This window comes from Plasmodium coatneyi, chromosome 13 (genome assembly GCF_001680005.1).
Source record: "Plasmodium coatneyi strain Hackeri chromosome 13, complete sequence".
Taxonomy (NCBI): Eukaryota; Apicomplexa; class Aconoidasida; order Haemosporida; family Plasmodiidae; genus Plasmodium; species Plasmodium coatneyi.
Window position 1 is genome coordinate 181,125 of NC_033568.1, and position 20,137 is coordinate 201,261.

General features: G+C 33.7%; 2 protein-coding genes across 2 annotated transcripts in view; one reads left to right on the forward strand and one right to left on the reverse strand.

Moving 5' to 3' along the window:
* PCOAH_00047960 (KIR protein) overlaps window positions 1–20,137 on the reverse strand; it is a gene marked incomplete at both ends in the record, with an annotated part of 28,629 nt that overhangs the window by 4,632 nt on the left and 3,860 nt on the right. The window contains 6 exons of the mRNA XM_020061579.1: window positions 488–1,344; window positions 3,673–4,207; window positions 5,727–6,388; window positions 8,696–9,204; window positions 10,929–11,740; window positions 13,816–14,694. Coding sequence (XP_019917365.1) covers window positions 488–1,344; window positions 3,673–4,207; window positions 5,727–6,388; window positions 8,696–9,204; window positions 10,929–11,740; window positions 13,816–14,694 — 4,254 coding nt within the window. The remainder of the gene's footprint in view (window positions 1–487; window positions 1,345–3,672; window positions 4,208–5,726; window positions 6,389–8,695; window positions 9,205–10,928; window positions 11,741–13,815; window positions 14,695–20,137) is intronic.
* Window positions 18,333–20,067, forward strand: PCOAH_00047970 (Uncharacterized protein; the record flags this gene model as incomplete). The annotated part of the gene is made up of 3 exons (XM_020061580.1): window positions 18,333–18,338; window positions 18,400–19,089; window positions 19,258–20,067. 3 exons carry the CDS (start codon window positions 18,333–18,335, stop codon window positions 20,065–20,067), a joined length of 1,506 nt encoding a protein of 501 aa, XP_019917466.1.

A 20,137-nucleotide genomic window follows, 5' to 3' on the forward strand; every position in this document is an offset into this window, starting at 1 on the left:
TATCGTACATTCTTTCTTTGATGGTGGCCTGGTGTATTATTATTTGCATTTGTTCCTGTTCTTGTTCCTCTTCTGGGTGGTGATCTATCATATATGGTAGACACTTCTGCGGAATCTGCTATGGTTGAATCTGTTGTGGCGGAAGCTTCCGTTAATGTGTCGAATTCATTCCTGGTGGATCTTCTTGTTCTGTTGCTCCTTCTTCCTCCATTTCCAGAAGTGTGGTTACCAAACCAAGAAGACCATGGTTTATACTGAAGGGAAGGAAAGGTTATTTGGGGTGTTTTGTTAGGGGTGAAAGAAAGAAAGGTTGTTAGGGGGGTGGTAGGTGGATTGTTAGGTGGTAGGGTGGAAGGAAGGTTGTTAGGTGGTGGTAGGTGGGTTGTTAGGTGGTAGCGCGATAGGTGGTTTGTTAGGTGGTAGGGTGGAGGGAATGAAATACTATTACTTATATTATTTCGCTCTTTAATTATAAGTGTTATTTTACCTTATATAGTAGGTATGGAAAGACTGTTAGTCCTAATGTGCCGAGTATAGAGGAGACGGTTGCATTGGTGGTAGCTTTACTTACGGCTTCGTCTTTTGCTAAGGATGCTGATTTTGTTGCAAGCTGGTTCTTCGCTTCTAGGTCCTTCTTCTCAGAGGAACATGTGTCCTTGAAGGTCTGTAATTCTCCATTCAGAGAGGCAAGTTCCCCATTTTTTTTGTTAGTATTTTCCAGTTCAGTCATTAATTCACACATTTGTTCTAACAGTTTCGCCATATCACAATATGCCTTGTACATACTATTGAAGTCTTTACAATATGGATCCCTCTTCTGTTTCCCATTTTGTGCACAATCGGCTCTTATAGCTGCACATGCTTTATGAACTTTCTCTCGGTAACTCAACCATCCCTGATTACAATTGGGCTTATGATTCCTCAGTAAATACTGTTCTATGGTACTATAATCGTAATAATATTCGAATATTGTTCTTCTCTGTTTGAATAGTTCCCACTCAACATCGTTGTATTTAACATTGCACTCCCCCTCCTTGACATGCGTCCTTAGCGTGCTGTAAATATATTCTAGGACCTCCGGCAACTTTTTCTTAGGCGAGCCGTTCCAGTATGTACCTCCCACCCAATAATAATAGAAATAACAGGGAGTATCCCCAAAATCCTCCGGTCGCTCACTCCATTCACATGCTGTACAATAGGCATTCATGACCTTCTCTTCCTCATTTTTAAATGGGAGGTACTTTCCCAGTGCATCTTTGAACGTACTTTTCTTGCTCTGGTAACTTTCAATATTGCCCTTACAATTTTCCCCATTACCCTTGAATGTATTATAGAACAGGGATTCTGAAGGTAAACTATGCGGAAATTGAACCTGCAGAAATATATATAATTGTTGGCAAAGGAAGGAACAGGTGGGGCAACGAAGAGTGGAAAGAGGGTGTGTGGAAGAGGAGTGTGGAATATATATATATATATATATATATATATATATATATGGTATATATGTATGTGTATTCCTCTCACATTTTTTTTATTCCTTACATTTCCTTATTTTACAATGCATCACATCATGCATATAAAAACAGTACTATATATTTCATATGTAATTGTTCGTAGTGTATAAGGGGAAGGGGAAGTTCCCCTTCCCCCCCCTTCAGAAAATTCCTCCTTACCGGCGCTTCCATGATTTATGCACGGATGTATATATTTCTATAAATGTATAATAAACTTTTCTTCTGTAAGTTGTTCATGTAGATACATTCAAAGGAAGTGGGTAAGATTTGTGCTTATTTTTACTGCTGTGCTGCTGTGTGATGGTGATTATGAATATTGGATTTATATATTTTTTTCCCCTTTCAGTTATATATGCATATATTTCTTAATTTTTTAATTTCTTTAGGAGTGATAATACATAATATGTATTTATTAAATTATTACATATATGTATAATTACAGTAAGAGTAGGAAATAACTGGGCACAAAATGAACAAAATAGGTGGGGGGGAGAAAATTTTTTTAAATTTTATGATATATATTCATTTCATTTCCGTATTATCTTATTATAATACATTATTATATATTGTACACATTACACTATACATATATATTACATCTATATTACACACTACATGTACATGAAGTCATTACACGTACTACTAATAGTACAAAGTAAAGAATAAATGTATTGCAGAATCACATAACACAACATAAAAGAATGATCAAATTTCTCAATTACTTCCTTATTTATTTATTCCATTAAGTAAATTATGCACAATCCTTCCCATGAAGTATTATTATTACTATTCCTCTGCTTTGATTATTATATATATATATTCGTGCATATATATATATGCAGGAAATATATATACATAATTTTTTCCTCCCTTTGTTCTGTATAGGAAAAATTCTTACCACATATATATATACATTATATTAAATTATGCGTTTTATTATTATTGAAAGTTGTTTTCATATATAACTTCTTCTAATAAATACCTAATAATAGTTCATATAGTAAGAGGATTTTTCGATCACCACTTCTTCATATATATATGCACACACTTATTAATATTTAAATAGGGGGGGAGAGCATGATTTTATATGAAATGAAGTTATAAAGGATGAAATGAAAAGGGGAAACGAAAGGAAGGAATGAAAAGAAGGGAGAATGCAAAGGGGGTAGGGATATATAACATTTAGGAAAAAAAAAAAAAAAAAAAAGGGGGGGAGTTGGTTTGATCCATTGTATGAAGGATGGGTATAAGGAAGGAAAGAAAAAGAATGTGTGTTCGGGCATCTTCATTATAATGATACCCTCCCTGTGAAGTATTTTTCCTTTCTTTGTTTCCTTGTTATTCCTTTTTATTCCTTCTTTCTTTCCTCTTCATTCCTTTCCATTCCTCCTTATTCCTTCTTTCCTGTACATACAGAATTGTACACTATTCAAAATGCTACTTCTTCGAAAAAATATAAGTAAATAAGGAAGAAAGAAAGAATTAATGTACACATACATATACAATACACATACACCCACATTCCATAAGCGCACATACCCACCTATTCTATAAAAGTGACATTTATTTTCATTATAGAACAGTGTCATTATTTATATATATATAGGACACTAAAATTTTATAGGGTCCATATAAATATGTACAAACACAAATGTATATATATATGTGTTATATATATATATACATACATATATATACATCTATATACACACACACATATATATATACATATATATACATAACTATATGTACATATATATATATGTATATATGTATACGAAATATAGAGGTGGGACTTAGGTCCTTCCTTCCCCTTCATTCCTGCGCCCCTTCTGTTCTTTAGATTTGTCTATTTTGGTATTTGTATTGTTTGTTATTCCTTTAATGTACAATGTTTGCTATTGTTGTCTATTTAGTGCACAATGTTTTCTATTGTTTGTTATTCCTTTAATGAACAAATTTTGTATTGTTTGTTATTCCTTTAAGGAACAAATTTTGCTATTGTCTATTTAATGAACAAATTTTTGTATTGTTCGTTGTTCTCCTTTAATGGACAAATTTTGTATTGTTGACTATTTAGTGCACAGTTCCTATTGTTTATTAGTGCAGTTTTGTAGGTTGATGTTTTCTTCAATACAACGAATCCATGTTTTTGAACGATAGAACCATAGCAATATGCCAAAATAGATTAATCCCATGATTAAAGGAATTGCAATTAAGCATATATAAAACAATGCTGTGTTATTATTAATTATACTGAAAACCACAGAAATCAGGATCATGGAGAACAGAGCTATAGGGTAAATAACTGAAGTGGCCAGTAAAAGGATTAAAAATATTTTATTTCTACTCTTAAAATGTGTGAGCCTTTTACAACACTCTTTGAATTTTGTCCCTATTCCTTTATTTTGTTGTATTCCCTTGCTTCTTCCACGTCGTACCTTCTCTGATAGATTATTATTGTTGCTGTTGGTGGATTTTAATTTCTGTAATTCCCTATATGACATGGCCTCTTCGAGGGAACTCCCACTTAGGCTAGAGAGGAAGTCATCCCCATCTTCTGATGATGGTGTTGGTATATCAGTTGGACGTGTTAATAATGTGCTCATACTACCATCTGAGGTGTCAATTTCCCTGTTTTTCCTATTATTATGATCTGCTCCTTTCTTTGATAAGGTGCTTAAAGCAGTCACCTAAAAAAAAAAAAGAGATACAAGTATGTGAATTCATAATTTTTTGGAGTGTATTAGTATTATTATACAAAATGAAAGGAAGGGGGGTGGAAGGGAAGGGGAACTTCCCTTATACTTCGCCCCTTCTTCCTTCCACCCCTAACAACCTTGCTTCCATCCACCTTCACTCAGCAAGAAAAAAGGGAAAAAGAAGAATTTTTCTTTTCTCTCCTTATATTTTTAGTGCAAAAATGGAGAAAACAAATATTCATTCATAATCATAATAAAAATGTATGTATGTGTGTGCGTCACAAATTTTAACAAATTTAATAGTTGTTGCTCTTATCATACATGGTGGTGGTGGTCATGTTGTGCCCAACAGTTTAAAATGAAAGTTAATATTAAAATTCTCGAAAGGGGTTCCATTTTATTTATTTTGCTTCCTTTATTTTGTTTGTTTGTTTGTTTTCCTTTTTTAATGTAAAAAAAAAAGGTGCCTAAAAGTGAAAAAAAGTTTTCTTCCTTCTGGTTATATTAGCGTAGTTTGTATGATGATTATTATTTTTTCATTCTTCTTTATGAACATTGAGAATGTGTTCATTCAATCGTATTCTGCGCGCGATTCGCTTATTTTTTCTTCCTGAGTGTGTATACATATATATTTTTTAAAATGAAGAAATAATTTTATTACCAAGTACAATATAAAATATATATATGTAGAAAAAAAAATAATCATAATTAAAAAAAATTAAATTTATTACATTTTATATTGCTCTAAAATTTTTTAAGTTCAAAGAAATAGGAGCTGGAGTGGTCAACGTTCTTCCCTCTCTTCCTCTATGAAGAAAGTTGTGGTATGCACTTTTCAACAACGCACTTCCTACCGATGTCCAGTAGGAGCAACTTACCTACATATTTTGAGCATATTAGAAAAATTATAAATAGAGTTGTATATGTATATAGCGTTGCGTTATGTGAATGTTGGCGCTCAAGAAAAATTTTTTTATTTTGCTCCTCTTTTATTTTAGATACATCGGTGAAAAAAAAAACAGTTAGGAAAGAAAAAAATGGAAGAAAAGAAACAGTTCAAATGAAGAAAGTGAAGGGTACTGAAGAAGGGAAAGAACTTATCTAATATATGGAACAGAATATTCAGATGGGTCCGTGTCCCCTATTGTTGAACCCCCTGTTGTGGAGACGTTCTCTGTTGAGGTGTATTCCGTAAGCATATCGAAGTTGCGTCTGACAGATCTTCTTCTTTTGTGGCTCCTATTGTTGTAGTTGTTGTTCCTTCCTCCAAATTTGCTACTGATCCAGGAGGGGAGGAGATTATACTGAAATAAAGAAAGGGAAGGAATGGAAAGAAGGAAAGGAAGTGAGGGGGTGGAGGTGTGTAAAGGGGAAGGAAAATATGTGGTGTATTACATATATGTCCACATATATAGGTATGGATATACCTATATATATGCATATATATATATTTCAAATATATGTAGTGGTAATTATAATTGTTGTAATTATAATTATGTTAATTACTTACCTTATATAGGAAGAATGCTAATGCAGGTACTCCTACTGTGGTGGCAAGTATAGAAGAAATAGTTGTAATGGTGCTGTTACCACTACCACCAGTAGCAGGACCAACCCCTACCCCTGGGGCAACCCCTACCCCTGGAGCAACTCCTACCCCAGGTGCAACACCAACTCCAGGTGCAACACCTACTCCTGGTGCAACCCCTACTCCTAGTACCACCCCTACTCCTGGTGCTGAAGTGCACGTTAATTGCAGTTTTTCTGTCCCGAAGTAATTTTTATATTCGTCCTTATATTCCTTACAGTACTCATCACGATCAACATCACCACTAGTACAGATGCTATTCACAGTGTTATATTCGGATGCAGGTTCCTTTAAGTGTGTGGCACACTCAGGATCACATAATTGTGTATATTCCCCTGAGTTCTTTTGTAAGGTATAAGAATTGTAGGCGTAATCAAATACTGCTTTCCTTGGAGTGAAAATGGTCTTACTCATTGAAGGATATATGTTCTTACAATTATTAGTACATGACACACTTTCCAGATTGCCGTAAAGTGAGGTTATAACTGTGCTCAGATCATGACTGTTCAATTTGTCCTTTATTTGATCACTTATCCAAAAGTACAGAAAATGGCAAAGATTATAATATTCCCCCGTGTCCCACTCTTCCCTTCCGGTACATGCATAGCAATAAGCATCCGCAATTGCTCCAACTGTATCATCATCACTAGTAATCCCATATTCCGTCAATGTAGTCCTTACTTTTCCCTTTACATTTTCTTTGTTATGTTTATCTTCCCCCTGCCCGCAACCATTGTCTGCAATGTCAAATTCAAAATACACCTTCTCTGAGGGCAAAGTACATGTTTCCCCATCCTGCAACAAATATAAATGTGTAAAGAAGTGGAACACATATATAGATGTTAACTTATACCCACTATATTTGTATTATAGAACTCACCAATTACTACATTATCTGTACTCATACATATATTATGCGCAGAGAGAATAAGACGTACATCCTGCACTATTCTTCCTCCCGCCATTCTTCATGCACATATTTTTCTATGTATATAATAAGAATTATATTAAAGTATGTTACTTATATGTGTTTATTATGTGTTATTTTATATCTATATGTGTGGTGTTTATGTGGGTTATTTTATGTCTATGTGTAGTGGATGTTATTTTATATATATGTGGTCGGTGGGTGTTATTTTTATGTTAAAGTGCGCTCCTTAACTACTTCTTTACACATATATATGTATATATAATATATGTATGATTTTTCCCCTTTCCTCTAAAAATGTAATTTTTTTTTCCCCCTTTTCCTTTAAAAGGTAATTTCACCTTTTCTAAAGTAAAAATTTAAAAATTGTAATATTTAGCCTAACAAAAATTATTCCACACCTTAAAGATCTACCATTAGAAGCTCCTTCCTTTGTTTCACATATATAGCGCATGCACTTTATTCTATATATATTAGGAGCACTCCTTCCCCACACCCACATTCGTTTCTTCTCTTTTTTTTTAATTATGCTTGCTTATGATCGTTCAGTTATAATAACTTCCTTCTTCTTTTACATTTATGATTGCTTAGTAATAATAATAATGTGATGGTTCCTTTCTTTTCTTTTCCTTGCCTTGCCTTTCCTCTTTTTTCCTTTTAATGAAGGTATTATAAATAATTTATTCGCATATGAGGAAAAAAAGAAAAATGTTTGCACAATATTTGCATACATTACATTATATTATATGTATATATACCATTATTTTGAGCTATTTACCTTCCCATACCTCCTTCTCTTCCAACACAGGTTATATTTTATACATATATATTCATGTTTCTCTTTTCTTTTTTTTTTTTTTTTTGTTTCTTTTCTTTTTTTCTTTTCGCGCTTTCTTTGTAATGCCTTTCCTTATGTGTTTATTCAAACTTACAAATGTAGGAAGAAAAGAGAAGAAAGAAAGAAAAGAAAAAAGAAAGGGAGGGAAAAAATGCGAGAAAAAAAAAAGGAATAAAGGAGTAAAACAATAAATGGCGCTGCTTCTATACTCTTTTAACTTCGTGCTTATTTATGCTCTTCCTCCGAAGGGGAACATTACATTCAATGTTACACATTCCACAATGTGTTTTACATTCCACACACACAATGTGTGTTGTTGTTACATTCCACACACAATGTAATGTTTATGTGATGTTGTGCCGTGTTACATACGTTGATAACTAATGTTCTTACCCCTTCCTCCGTTATTGCCTCTTTCTCCGGATTCTGACCCACCATATACGGTAGATTCATCTGTAGAATGGTCTGTTGAATCTTCTATTGACGAGTCTGCTATTGTGGAATCTGTTGTTGTTAAGGTGTCGTCATCTTCTCTTAATGTGTCGAAGTTGCTTTGAATTGTTGTTCTTTTATTTCTTCTATTGGTGCTACTTCTGCTACTGTTGTTGTTTCCAAATTTGTTATGTAGCCAGGAGGGTAGAAGATTATACTAAAAAATAAAAAAGGGAAAGGAATGGAAGTGAGGGGTGCAAATATGTATATATATATATAGGTCTATTATAATGGTAATTCTAATTATGTAATTATGTACTATTACTTTATATAGAAAAAGGGCAATGGAAGCTAATCCTACTATTGGAATAGTGGCAGACATTACAGTAGTGGTGGGGATAACAGCACCATCACCACCTCCCCCCTGTGAAGAATGGGGTGTTGACATTCGTTCCTGCCACGCTAATGCAGTAATTTGTGAAGATTCTGCGGAAGACAGCTGTTCCAAACAGGGAAGGAGATTCTTCCCATCTGGTCCATCCTCCTCATCTGGCATAAGACCAATGTGGTTTATTTTCTCACAATTCAAGTCTTCCGGTTTTGGAACTTTTCCCTCACCACCACTACCACTACCAGTATGTTTGAACTGAGTCCAGAATTTTTCAAAGGACGGATCTTTATTAGCTGTCCAACCTGCTTTTATTGGTCTATAGGCGTCATGAGCTGCACTTAGGTAATTGTCATAAGCATTAGTGCAGGTGGTGCCATTCTTTTGTAGATGTTCCCATATCTTCCTATAGTCGTGGTAATAATCAAATACAGTTTTTCTATATTTGAAATCACCACATCCAACATTATTGTGCATAGTTCTACAGGTGCAATGATCGCCACCAAAGCTTTTTAATTTATCACAGATTTCTTGCATAATGTTTTTAAATAACCCGGATGTTTGCAAATTCATACTTAATTTGTCCCCTACCCAAAAATAAAAGAAGTTACACAGCTTCTCCGTGCATGGATGACCTGCTGTATTTACTGTAGATAAGAGGCACCAAGCATGCGCAATTTCCTTGCCATATGTACTAGCATCCGAAAGGTCATTTAATTTATTTCTCAATATAATCCCTATTTCTGTTTCCCAGGTGCCGATGTTCGGACATGTTTGTTTGCCACCATTATGTTCAAATGTTTTATACACTTTTCTGGAAGGTAAATCTTCCACTTTGCACGGTTCCTCCTACAAATGTGGAATTATTGGGTAGAATATGTGTATGTATTCTTATTTTTTTAAAATATATTACATTGTGCATAAAATATTATATATGTACATGAATACACCCTATTTTTTTTTTTTTTTTTTATGGAGCAAATAAATAAATGAAAAGTGGGGGTTATTACCTGCGTCACCATGGTTCATATGTGTACATTCTTTTATGCAATAAATTTTGTATTGTAATGTGTTGTGTGTTGTTCCTCATACTTTCATACAGAATGTACACATGTATGAGAATTTTGCTTGTTTGTTCTGGTAATGATTATGAAAATGTACATATATGTCAAATTTTTTAATTTTTTCTAATAGAGCATATTTTTTAATTTCTTACGAAAATGATAGCACATTCTATATATATATGTTTTTACATCATTGTGTTCACTTAATTAAGGTACAAAATGTAAGAATCCATATGTTGAAATAAATGTATTAAAACAGTTATGTTGGAATAATGAAATAAGGATAGTACAATGGAGCAGAAGAATTGGGGAAGAAACGAAGAAATTGAAAAAAAAAAAAATTTCTATACACTTCTCATGTGCGTTCCTTCTTTATACATTCATTTATATTATTTCATTGTATCGTATGTGGTCGTTCGTTGTGGAATAGTATATTACTATTTACGCACCCCCTTTCTATTATGTTCATATAGAGAAGTGCAAATTTCCTTCTTTTATTTATGATTGATTAGTAATAAGAAGTTTTTTTTTTTTTTTCCTTTTTATCGTGATGAATTTATTATATACCTAAATCATTTATATAGTATATATATATATGTGCATTGTGTACTATTTCAGGTGCTTCACTCCTTTCCCTTTCCTTTTACCTTTTAAAGGTAGATTATATTCTTTGCACATTAATTTATCCACGCTTTCCTTCCTTTTTTCTATTTTCTTTTATTCTTTTTTTCATTTCCGCGCCCCTTCGTTCGGAGAGCATCTTTTCTTATGTAGTCATTCATACATAGAAATGTAGGTAAAAAAAAGAAGAAAGGAAAGGTCATTCTCCTTCTGTACTATATGCACTGTTCGCGCTTATTTATGCCTTCCTTCCGGAAGGACATTCATTCTTTTAATGTTCCATGTGATGTTCACATGTGATCATACATGTGACGTTCTACATACCATGTGTTACATTCCACACAATGTGATATGTTGTATTGTGTTGTTTACACATTCCACATACACAAATATGTGTGTTGTGTTGTTACATGTTTTGATAACGAATATTTCTGTTCCTGTTTTTATTTCTTCCTCTTGTACCATTATTTGCTCTTCCACGTCTGGTGGCATATGGTGATTGTCTTCCTATTGGATGTGGTCGTGCCGATTGTTCACTATATATAGTAGAATTATCTTCCGTAAAACCTATAGTTGAAGAATTGTCTTTGGAGTATTCTGTTAATGTGTCGTCATCTTCTGTTAGTGTGTCGAACTCGTAATTGATTGTTCTTTTTTTTCTGCTCCTGGAAGAGTTCCCTACCAAGGAAAATAGAGGCGTATACTGAAAAGCGGAAGGAGAATGGGAGGCGGAATATGTATTATATACATATATATATATATATATATATATAATACATATGTGTATATACACACAGTGATAATAATTTTTACTTTGTATAAAAAATATCCAAGTGCTGGTATTCCCATCAACCCGAGGAGTGATGAATATACCGCAGTTATGATATTGTCCTCAAGTACAGCTGTATTAGTGTAAGATCCTCGGTGGGCTTCTGATATAGGAGTAAATTCTAACCGAACGTTCTTGTATATTTTAACACCGTTTCCAGATCCTGGTTCTAAGGGGCAACTAGTGCCTTTTATGCCCTGTGGGGGGTCTCGTAAACATTCCGTCTTAGACTCAAATTTCAGCTCCCTTTGTTTACTGTATTCTCCATACTCCTTTGTGAATTTCACACAGTACTCATCATTAGACTTATTTTCACAATCTTTATGTACAGCCTCATAAGATTTAACAGCTTGGTCCAGGTGCTGGTAATATGCCTCATCACATGAACGGCCATGACTTCCTAGCTGTGATTTTATAGTTTGGTAGTCATGGGTAAAATCAAATACTTTTTTTCTTTTCATGAAGAGGTCCCAGTTAATGTTATCCGTATTCCTATAGTCACAGTGATCTCCGTTATTCAGTCTCCTTAATGCAGTGTAAAGTTCGTTCATAAGGTCGGAGAATGATGAACCCCCTTCTTGATCCTTAGGTATTTTACTTCCTATGTAATAATATAGAAAACTACATCGTTCCCCATATAATGTATCGCCCGCGCTCATTCCTGCTATATAACACCACGCCCCTATAAAGTCATCTGCATAAGCGGCAAGATTCATATTATCCTCCAGATAATCCTTTACTCCTTGCACCGAAGATTCACCATTACAGGGGTCATTCTTTTTCCCGAGTTTACTGTAAAAATGTTTACTTGAAGATAATTCCTTCAAATTTGCCTCCTATAAATTTAATGAAAGGAATGTACATATAAATGTGTATTTTTTTCCTTTCCTCTATCCATTGTGTGACGCATAATTTACTGCAACTTAATATATAATTATTCACATTGGAAAGAAGAAAACGAACCGTTAGTGGTGTTGTCGTCGTCATTGTTGCTGCTATTGTTGCTATTGTTGTTGTTGTATGATTGTTGTAGTAGTTGTTGTTGTTCCTGTCGAATGTGTGTACATATATATACATATATATACATATATTCCTTATCCGTGTACCACTGTTGTTAAATTATTGGCATTGTGTGTACGCATATATATTACTACAGAACATTGTATTATATATTATATACACTTCTACTGATACATATATAAGAGGAGAATATAATTTTTTCCCTTTTAAATGAATTTTTCAACATGCACTACTCATTTATATGCTTAATTTTTCTTTGTCAACGATTATTAAAAACTTCAAATAAACATTGTGTAGTGTATATATATATATAACTATATATATACATATCCATATACGTAGTACATCTTTCCCCCTTTCTTTTAATTTTATACGATATTCTAAAAGTTATACTGCACCACACCACACACCACATGTTCCTCTTTTCTTTGTATAAAATGATTATTCACTTTATTTTTTTTTTTTTTTTCTTTTATTATTTAAATAAAGGTTTTTCCCTAGCGTCCCCCCTTCTCTTAAGTGCATATTACACTTTATATATTAGTGAACCTTGATTTTTTTTTTCCTTTTTTATCCTTTTACAAAAGTTTTTTATTTTTGTGTAATTGCTTTTTTTTCCTTTAGAAATTCCTATTTTTTATGAATTTTTTCTTCTTTCTTTCCTTCTGTTAAAATATTAAAACACCTTTTTTCAAAAGAGGTTAGGATTTTTTTCTTTTTTTCGTTCTTCGTCCTTTTTCTTTTTTTAAAATACATGAATATTGTTTTTTGAGAAGTGGATCAGTACTTCTTTCCCTTTGTGTGTTTATTCAATTTTACGTATAATGTTAATAAAAAAAAAAAATTAGCAAATGAAAAGGAAGAAAAAGGATAGTGTAAAAAGAAGGGAACCATTTTGCTACATTCCTTTTCCGCACTGTATGAACACTGCGCTCTTATTTATGTACTCCCCCTTCCAAGGGGGAGAGAGGGGAAGGGAACACACCCTTCCAATGTTACATACAACGGTGCATTACATATGCGATGTATTACATATGCAATGTATTACATACGATGGTGTTACATACGATGTGTTACAATACGACGGTGTTACATTACGATAGTGTTACATTCATGATGGTGTTACATACGATGGTAAGCTATATTCTTGTTCGCTGATTTTCATCTAGATGATCATCATCGTGTAGATGTTGTTGCAGTGGTGGTGTATGGAATAGAATATACTGTTACGGAATCTGCTGCGGAAGAGTCTTCTGTGGACGTGTTTGTTAATGTGTCGAATTGTTCCTCAATTGTTGATATTCTTTTCTTCCATTTCTTCTGCTCGGGGAAATTCTCATTCCACAATGTCTTACATTTCACATACGTTGATAACGTATATTTTTATTATGCTTCTGTCGTGTATTATTTACTGCCGTCCTTCTCCTTCTCCCTGCACGTGCTTGTGATGGTGGTGACCTATCATATATGCTAAAGTTGTCTATTGATTCTGCTGTCATAGAAGCTTCTGTTGAATATAGTGTGGAATTGTTGTCCGTTAATGTGTCCCAGTTCTTTGCACCTGATGTTCTTTTTCTTCTTTTTCTGCTGTTGTTGCTTCCCTTAGGGAAGGTGTCTCGTAGTCCAGAAAATAAAGTGGTATACTAAAAAAAAAAGTGAAGGGTGTTAAGTTGAAAGGGGTGATATAGACATACATTTTATACACATACATATATATATGTATATATATACCAAATATATATGTACTGCATATGTATATATATGCCTGTATATATAGATGTATGTATATACAGAACGTATAGTCTATTCTATATTTTTATTTTAAATAAAAAAATATATTTATATGAATAATTATTATTCATATTTATATTTTTATTCCTTCCATAATTACTTTATAAAGGAAGAAGGCGAGTGTTGGTAGACCGACTAGTGTGCCAAATGCAGAAGTGACCACACCAGGTACGATACCATTACCACTATCATTACCCCCCTGTGGTAGTGATGATGGTGATTCTGAATGATGTTCTGACGCTCCCTGTTGTAATGATGAAGTAATTGTTGCCTGACTTGCTGAAGACAGCTGATCCAAACAGGAAAGGAGATTTACTTCGTCCATTCCGTCTGATGGAGTGTCTTTCCCCCCCGTAGCTTTAGACTCTAGTTCTGATGGTTGTGGGATAGTACCATCCTTGAACTTATTTACAATTTTAGTACAGAAGTCGTCTGAACTCTTTGGGCAATTCGAACTTACCTGCCTATAAGCTGTATTAGCATCACTCAGATATTGTTTATATTTCTCAGCACAAGTGGTCCCGTCAGAGGGTGATTTTTTTATTTGCTTCCATATGGTTTTATAATCGTAATAATAATCGAAGACTTTTTTTCTCCTCCTAAGGGAATTTTTGTCTATAGTATTATACACAATGTTGTGTGCGCAGTGCCCATCGGATTCCTCCAATTTACTGTAGATTTGCTCCATAATAGTCTTAAATGAACTCCATGCATTCAAGCGATCACATAATGTACCTCCTAACCAATAGAAAAAAAAGTTACACACCACCCCCACCTTACAGGGCGGACGAGGTGTGAGACTTCCTGTACTTCCCGTGGCGCTGATGTTAGATATTAAGCACCAAGCTTGGGAAATTTTAGTGGCACATTCTTCCTCATCGTTACATTGCGCATCAGGTACAAATTCCTTTAAGTTACCATTTAAAATATCCTTTATACCTGATATCCATGTGCTGCTCTCCTTACATGTATGTCCACCCTTACTGAAATGTGAATATATTTGTTTGGAAGGTAATTGATTTAAACAAGCATCGTCCTATGTACATAATTAGGCAGAACGTATGTATAAATGTGTATTCATGCATCTCTTTTTAATTTATTAGATTGCGCATGGGGAATATTATATGAATAATATATAAGTGCTCACGTCATAAAGGAAGAATGGGCCCTTACCTCTGTCCGTGTCATTTTTCCCTTTATTTGTATATGTACATATCCTTCGTATATAATGGAGTTACTTTAAAAAGTGTTCTCTCCTGTGCTCTCATAATTTCAGAATATATATATGGGAATTTCATATGTTCCATATGGATTATGAATATGGAGAAATGTAGAAGTTTTTATTTTTTTTTTCTCGTATAATAGTAGTACTTATGCACCCTTTAATTCTACAAGTAGTGATAGCACATTTCATATATACATAACATATGTATGTGCATGTGTCAAAATCATTATGATTATATGTGCACATGCATATAATTAAGGAAGAGAAGTATGAACAGTTAGTCCCTTATACAGAAGCATACCCATATAACAAAATAAAACAGAGAAGAATTTCAAATTTCTCCTGTGCACTTTTTCTTTATTCCTTATTCTATGTATTATATTATTGTATGCTGTGCAGGTGATTATTGGAAGCAATGCATTATTATTATTTTTACCATTCACCATTTATTATGCACATACAGGAATGTAACATTCCTTATAAACAGAAATGTCAGCAAGTACAGTTAATTTATTTTTTTTTACTATTATTGGAAGGAGATTTGTGAAAATTATTTATATATGTAATATAGTATACAGTTCATATGGAACAGATCCTTTTTTTCTTTTTTTTCTCTTCCCTCCCTTTTTCGTGTACATTTAGGATGGTTTAGTAATAATAACTTCCCCATTTTCATTCCTTCTTATTCCTTCTTTCCTTATCATTTGAGCATATCATATGTAATTCATTTACAATATTAATGTGCCCACTTTCCCCTTATTTGACCCAATCCTCTTCTTTTAATGTATATTGCACTTTACATATATTAATGTTTAACTCCATTCTTCTTTTTATTTTTTTTCGTCTCCTGCTCCTGCTGCTCCTGCTGCTCCTGCTGCTCCTGCTGCTCCTGCTGCTCCTCCTCCTCCCATTTATTTTATTCCTGCGCAAAATTAAAGGGAACTGTTAAAATAAATAATTGTCACACATATAAGAATTGTAACGGCACATATTATCGTACATGACCAAATATAGAACAAGTTTCGTTGTAAAATATTTGAATGCTTAAAGGATGGTAAAAAAAAGTTACATGGGCAAACACACATATATATATTTCTGAGTTACTCATGAATTAATTTTTTCCTGTGTGTACAGTTAGTTTGGATGTGTTAACAATTAGTTATTCACTGTAGTCTTGCACATATATATATGTATATATTTCCTATGTAAGAATTTTTTTTTTTTTTAATGCTACATTCTCACATTTCCCAAAGAGAGACAGAGAGACTTATATGAACATTTTACTTATTTTATTTTTAAGGCGTCGAAGTAATTATCCCTGTATATCTAATTTATATATGTAGAAATATGGCGCACTTCCTCATCTGTGTATGAGACACATATGGTTCAATACCTAAAATTGGGGATGTGCCTCTAATTGGGGGGATGTGTGCTCTCAAAAATTGGATGTATTGTTCAAAATTGGATGTACTGTTCAAAATTGGGGGGGAGGAGTGCTCTCAAAATTTTTGGGGGAGGTTGATGTTATAGAGTACGATGTGAGTGTGTGCACGTCGCTGCAACTGCTGCTGAGTGCCGAAGATGTATTAAATTTATATATGTACGCATGTAACACCCCACCCCTACCGTGATGGTTACAATAGACAGTTATTATACCTAGGACACCCCGGGCACTACTCCTTCCTTCCTCCATGGGAGCTGCTGCTGCCATTGCTTAGGATGTTGTAGAACATATTCATTATGTCAACTTCCAAAAGTCATTGGCATAGATGCACATATAGGACCATTACCATACGTGAGGTGTCCCCTCCTTCCATTCTCTGTGTCCCTCTGTGTGCATTATCATAGGAAGGGGAAGAGGAGGAAGTAAGGTTCTATCATTTATGCACTGTGTGCAGACGATAGGTAACTTCCCCTTACCCCATCCCCATATATATAGAGGTAATTGGGGCTAAAAGGGAATCAACCGTATCATAAGGGATGGGAATGTATAAGCAGGGTCTACTCCCAAAAGTTCCTTTTAATATCCCCCTCTATTGGCAACATGCGGCCGACAAGGACCTAGACAAGAGTGGTTAATAGAAATTTTTTGGGGGGGAGCCTCCCCCATTATAAGCCCACTCAGGAGTGGGATCATCATCCTTCCCCCCCTTTTATCGAACAATGATGAGGGAAGTTGTCTAAACATATGGTATTAAGGGTATAGGGGAACAGTACGTTATAAATCTACATTGATGGCTCATAGAGCACAGTATAAATAGTTCTTATACAAACTATGGTTGTTCTTACTGATTCCGTCTTAGAGTTCGACAACTATTCCTTTCTATGGGCAGGTAACATCCTCAATTAAATATTCAGAACAATAGAAAGGGGGACAAATCTTGAAATAAAATTATTCCTACTGCACACCACACAATGTATACCCTATTATTACTCTTTTTTTATATGTAGAACATATATACCTATAAATTCCTCTATGAGGGCAAATTAATATTTGGAACCAAATGAGAGACTATATTTTGAACCAAATGACGACTATATTTTGAACAAATTAATATTTCAGTTCGCGCACACATAGGGTAGACAAAAAAATATATTATAAAAAAAAAAGGGGAAAAATATATATGATAAAAATGTTGTTATGTGAAGAAGGATTTGTTATTTCATATTGAGGAATATGAATGGAAGTTGGAAGAAATTAATAGTACAACCAGAAACTTTATTTAAATTTAAAAAAGTAAAGGAAAAATTCTTAAAAAAGGGAATAAATAAAAATTAATAAAAATAAAACATAAAAAAAATAAAATAGAGAATAAGAACAAAATAATAACATAACATTCATATGTATGAAATATACTCTGTATTTCACCTAATGGAGAGGAGAAATTAACTCAAATAGTAAATATGTACAATGCATATAAACACATATATATGCATATACACATATAATACATATATATATAAATGTTATATATATATATGTATATATATATATATAAATGCTATATATATATACATATATCTATATTATATGAGTGTATATAAAATATAATATTGAACTTAGCTGAAAGAAAAAGGGAGAAAAAAATAAAATAGAACACTAAAATTATTATTCATAAAAGGGTCGTAGAAGAAAAAGAAGTGTATATTAAATAAAATGTTATTATTATAAAGAGGTACACTCACATATATACATATACACATATATGCATAAATATATGAACACATATATTAAGAGCACATTCTTTAACATAAATTTATTATATATACACAGAAAAATATACACATATGTACCATGGTACTGCCAGCAGAAGATGGGGTACTACACAATTGTTCGACGTTTAAAAATGAATATACACATGTTATATATACAATTCTTTGTACATAACTTAATGAAAGTTCAAATCACCTAGGAGTAATACATATGTGCATTCCATGTTGTAATTACATATTTTATAGGAGGAGGAAGAATCACTTACATTACCCTCTGAGAGGGTATATGTTGAATTTATCCATACAGAGAATGGGTGTGGGAAAAAGGGAGATAAAAATAAGGAGGATGAAGTAAAGGCAAAAGTGAAGGTTGCATTGGGAGAGTACAGCATTGAGGGTGAAGATATAATCGAAGGAGTGGCGAACGCCTACTGTTATGCATGTAACGAAGGGAAAAAAAAAGGAGCGGGAGAATACTATGATTATTGCCATTTCCTGTATCATTGGATAGGTGATGAAGTGATGAAGAAATTGAAGCAAGGTGAGCACCAATTTGGGGATGTTATGGAAGGAATTTACAAGGAACTTGCGGAATTCTCATGTACAAACAAGTGTAGTACTGTATTCTATAAAATTAACCAGGACCTTTTTGAATTAGGGAAAAAAGTATTTGATTACAAGTATGACTATACTGCTCTTCAGGAGAATGTGGAGTGTCAGCAATACTCCACCAGTAAAAAATTGGGACAAAAATTGACAGAAGCTCAGGAAGCATATTCACAGTTACCTAGTAAGTGTAATAATGACGGTGATGATGAATATTGTAAAACATTAGGGAAGAAAGATAATGAGTGGGACCCGCAGGAACTATCTGAATTAACATGTACACCCGTGAAGCCACCAAAACCTGGAACAGTGGAAGTCCAAGGACAACAGGTATTGCAGGTTATTCTTCTTCTCAAAGTGGATATATACACATATTATTTATGTAATATTTTACCGTTCCTGTAATGGAAAGATATAAAGGTAGCACATATACATATAGACATACACATGCCTATATACATTTCTCACACTCTCTCTGTGCGTTAATTACATTCGCAGAAGGATTATAAACCCACTTTATATTCAGAATGGGTGTACCATATGTTGCATAACGGGTACGAACGTGCAGATCCCTCTGACGGAGTCGTCATTGCGTTAAAAGGCAGGTTAAGTGTATATTCTGCTCTTAGCATATGGTCAGAACGAATTCTTGCCGCACTGGAATTTGTATCTACCGTAAAAAGGAAAAGCCCGAGGGATAATATACCCTGTTATTGGTTCTATTATTGGTTAGGGGATAAGGTACAGACAACTGTAGAAAGGACGGAAGAATTTTCAACTGCTGTGAATAGCGTATACGATGCGCTAAGGAAAGTTCTTGGTGAAAACAAATGTGACGCACTGGGATTTCACAGTAGTAAGGACAAATTCGAAAAGGGGAAGAAACTGTTTGACCTTAAGCATGACCACAATCCAAATAACGAACAATTACAAAAGTATTATGAACTTTGTAATAGTGCCTATCAAGAACAGTACAAGACCACTCCCCCTAAAGTTCCTTCTGCCTCCGATGTGAAGGAACAATGTAAAAGTGGTAGTAGTGAAGAATATTGTACCAAATTCATGCAAAAATATGGGGACCACAGCTGCCAACAGAGCTCATCAGAATTGAAGTGTAATTTGACGGAGCAACCCGAAAGTCCGCAATTTAGGGAATTCGTGAGAACTGATGTAGAGAGCAACATCCCAGCTGCCATTTCCTCTATACTCGGGGCAATAGTCGGCCTACCAGTGACAACATTTTTTCTTTATAAAGTAAGTAATAGTTACTATGGTAGGAATTTAACTGGTAGTAATAATAATATATAATAAGAATAATATAAAAATAATAAATAATAGTGCTTATTATTATTTCTTTCCTTTCTTATTTAAAATAAAA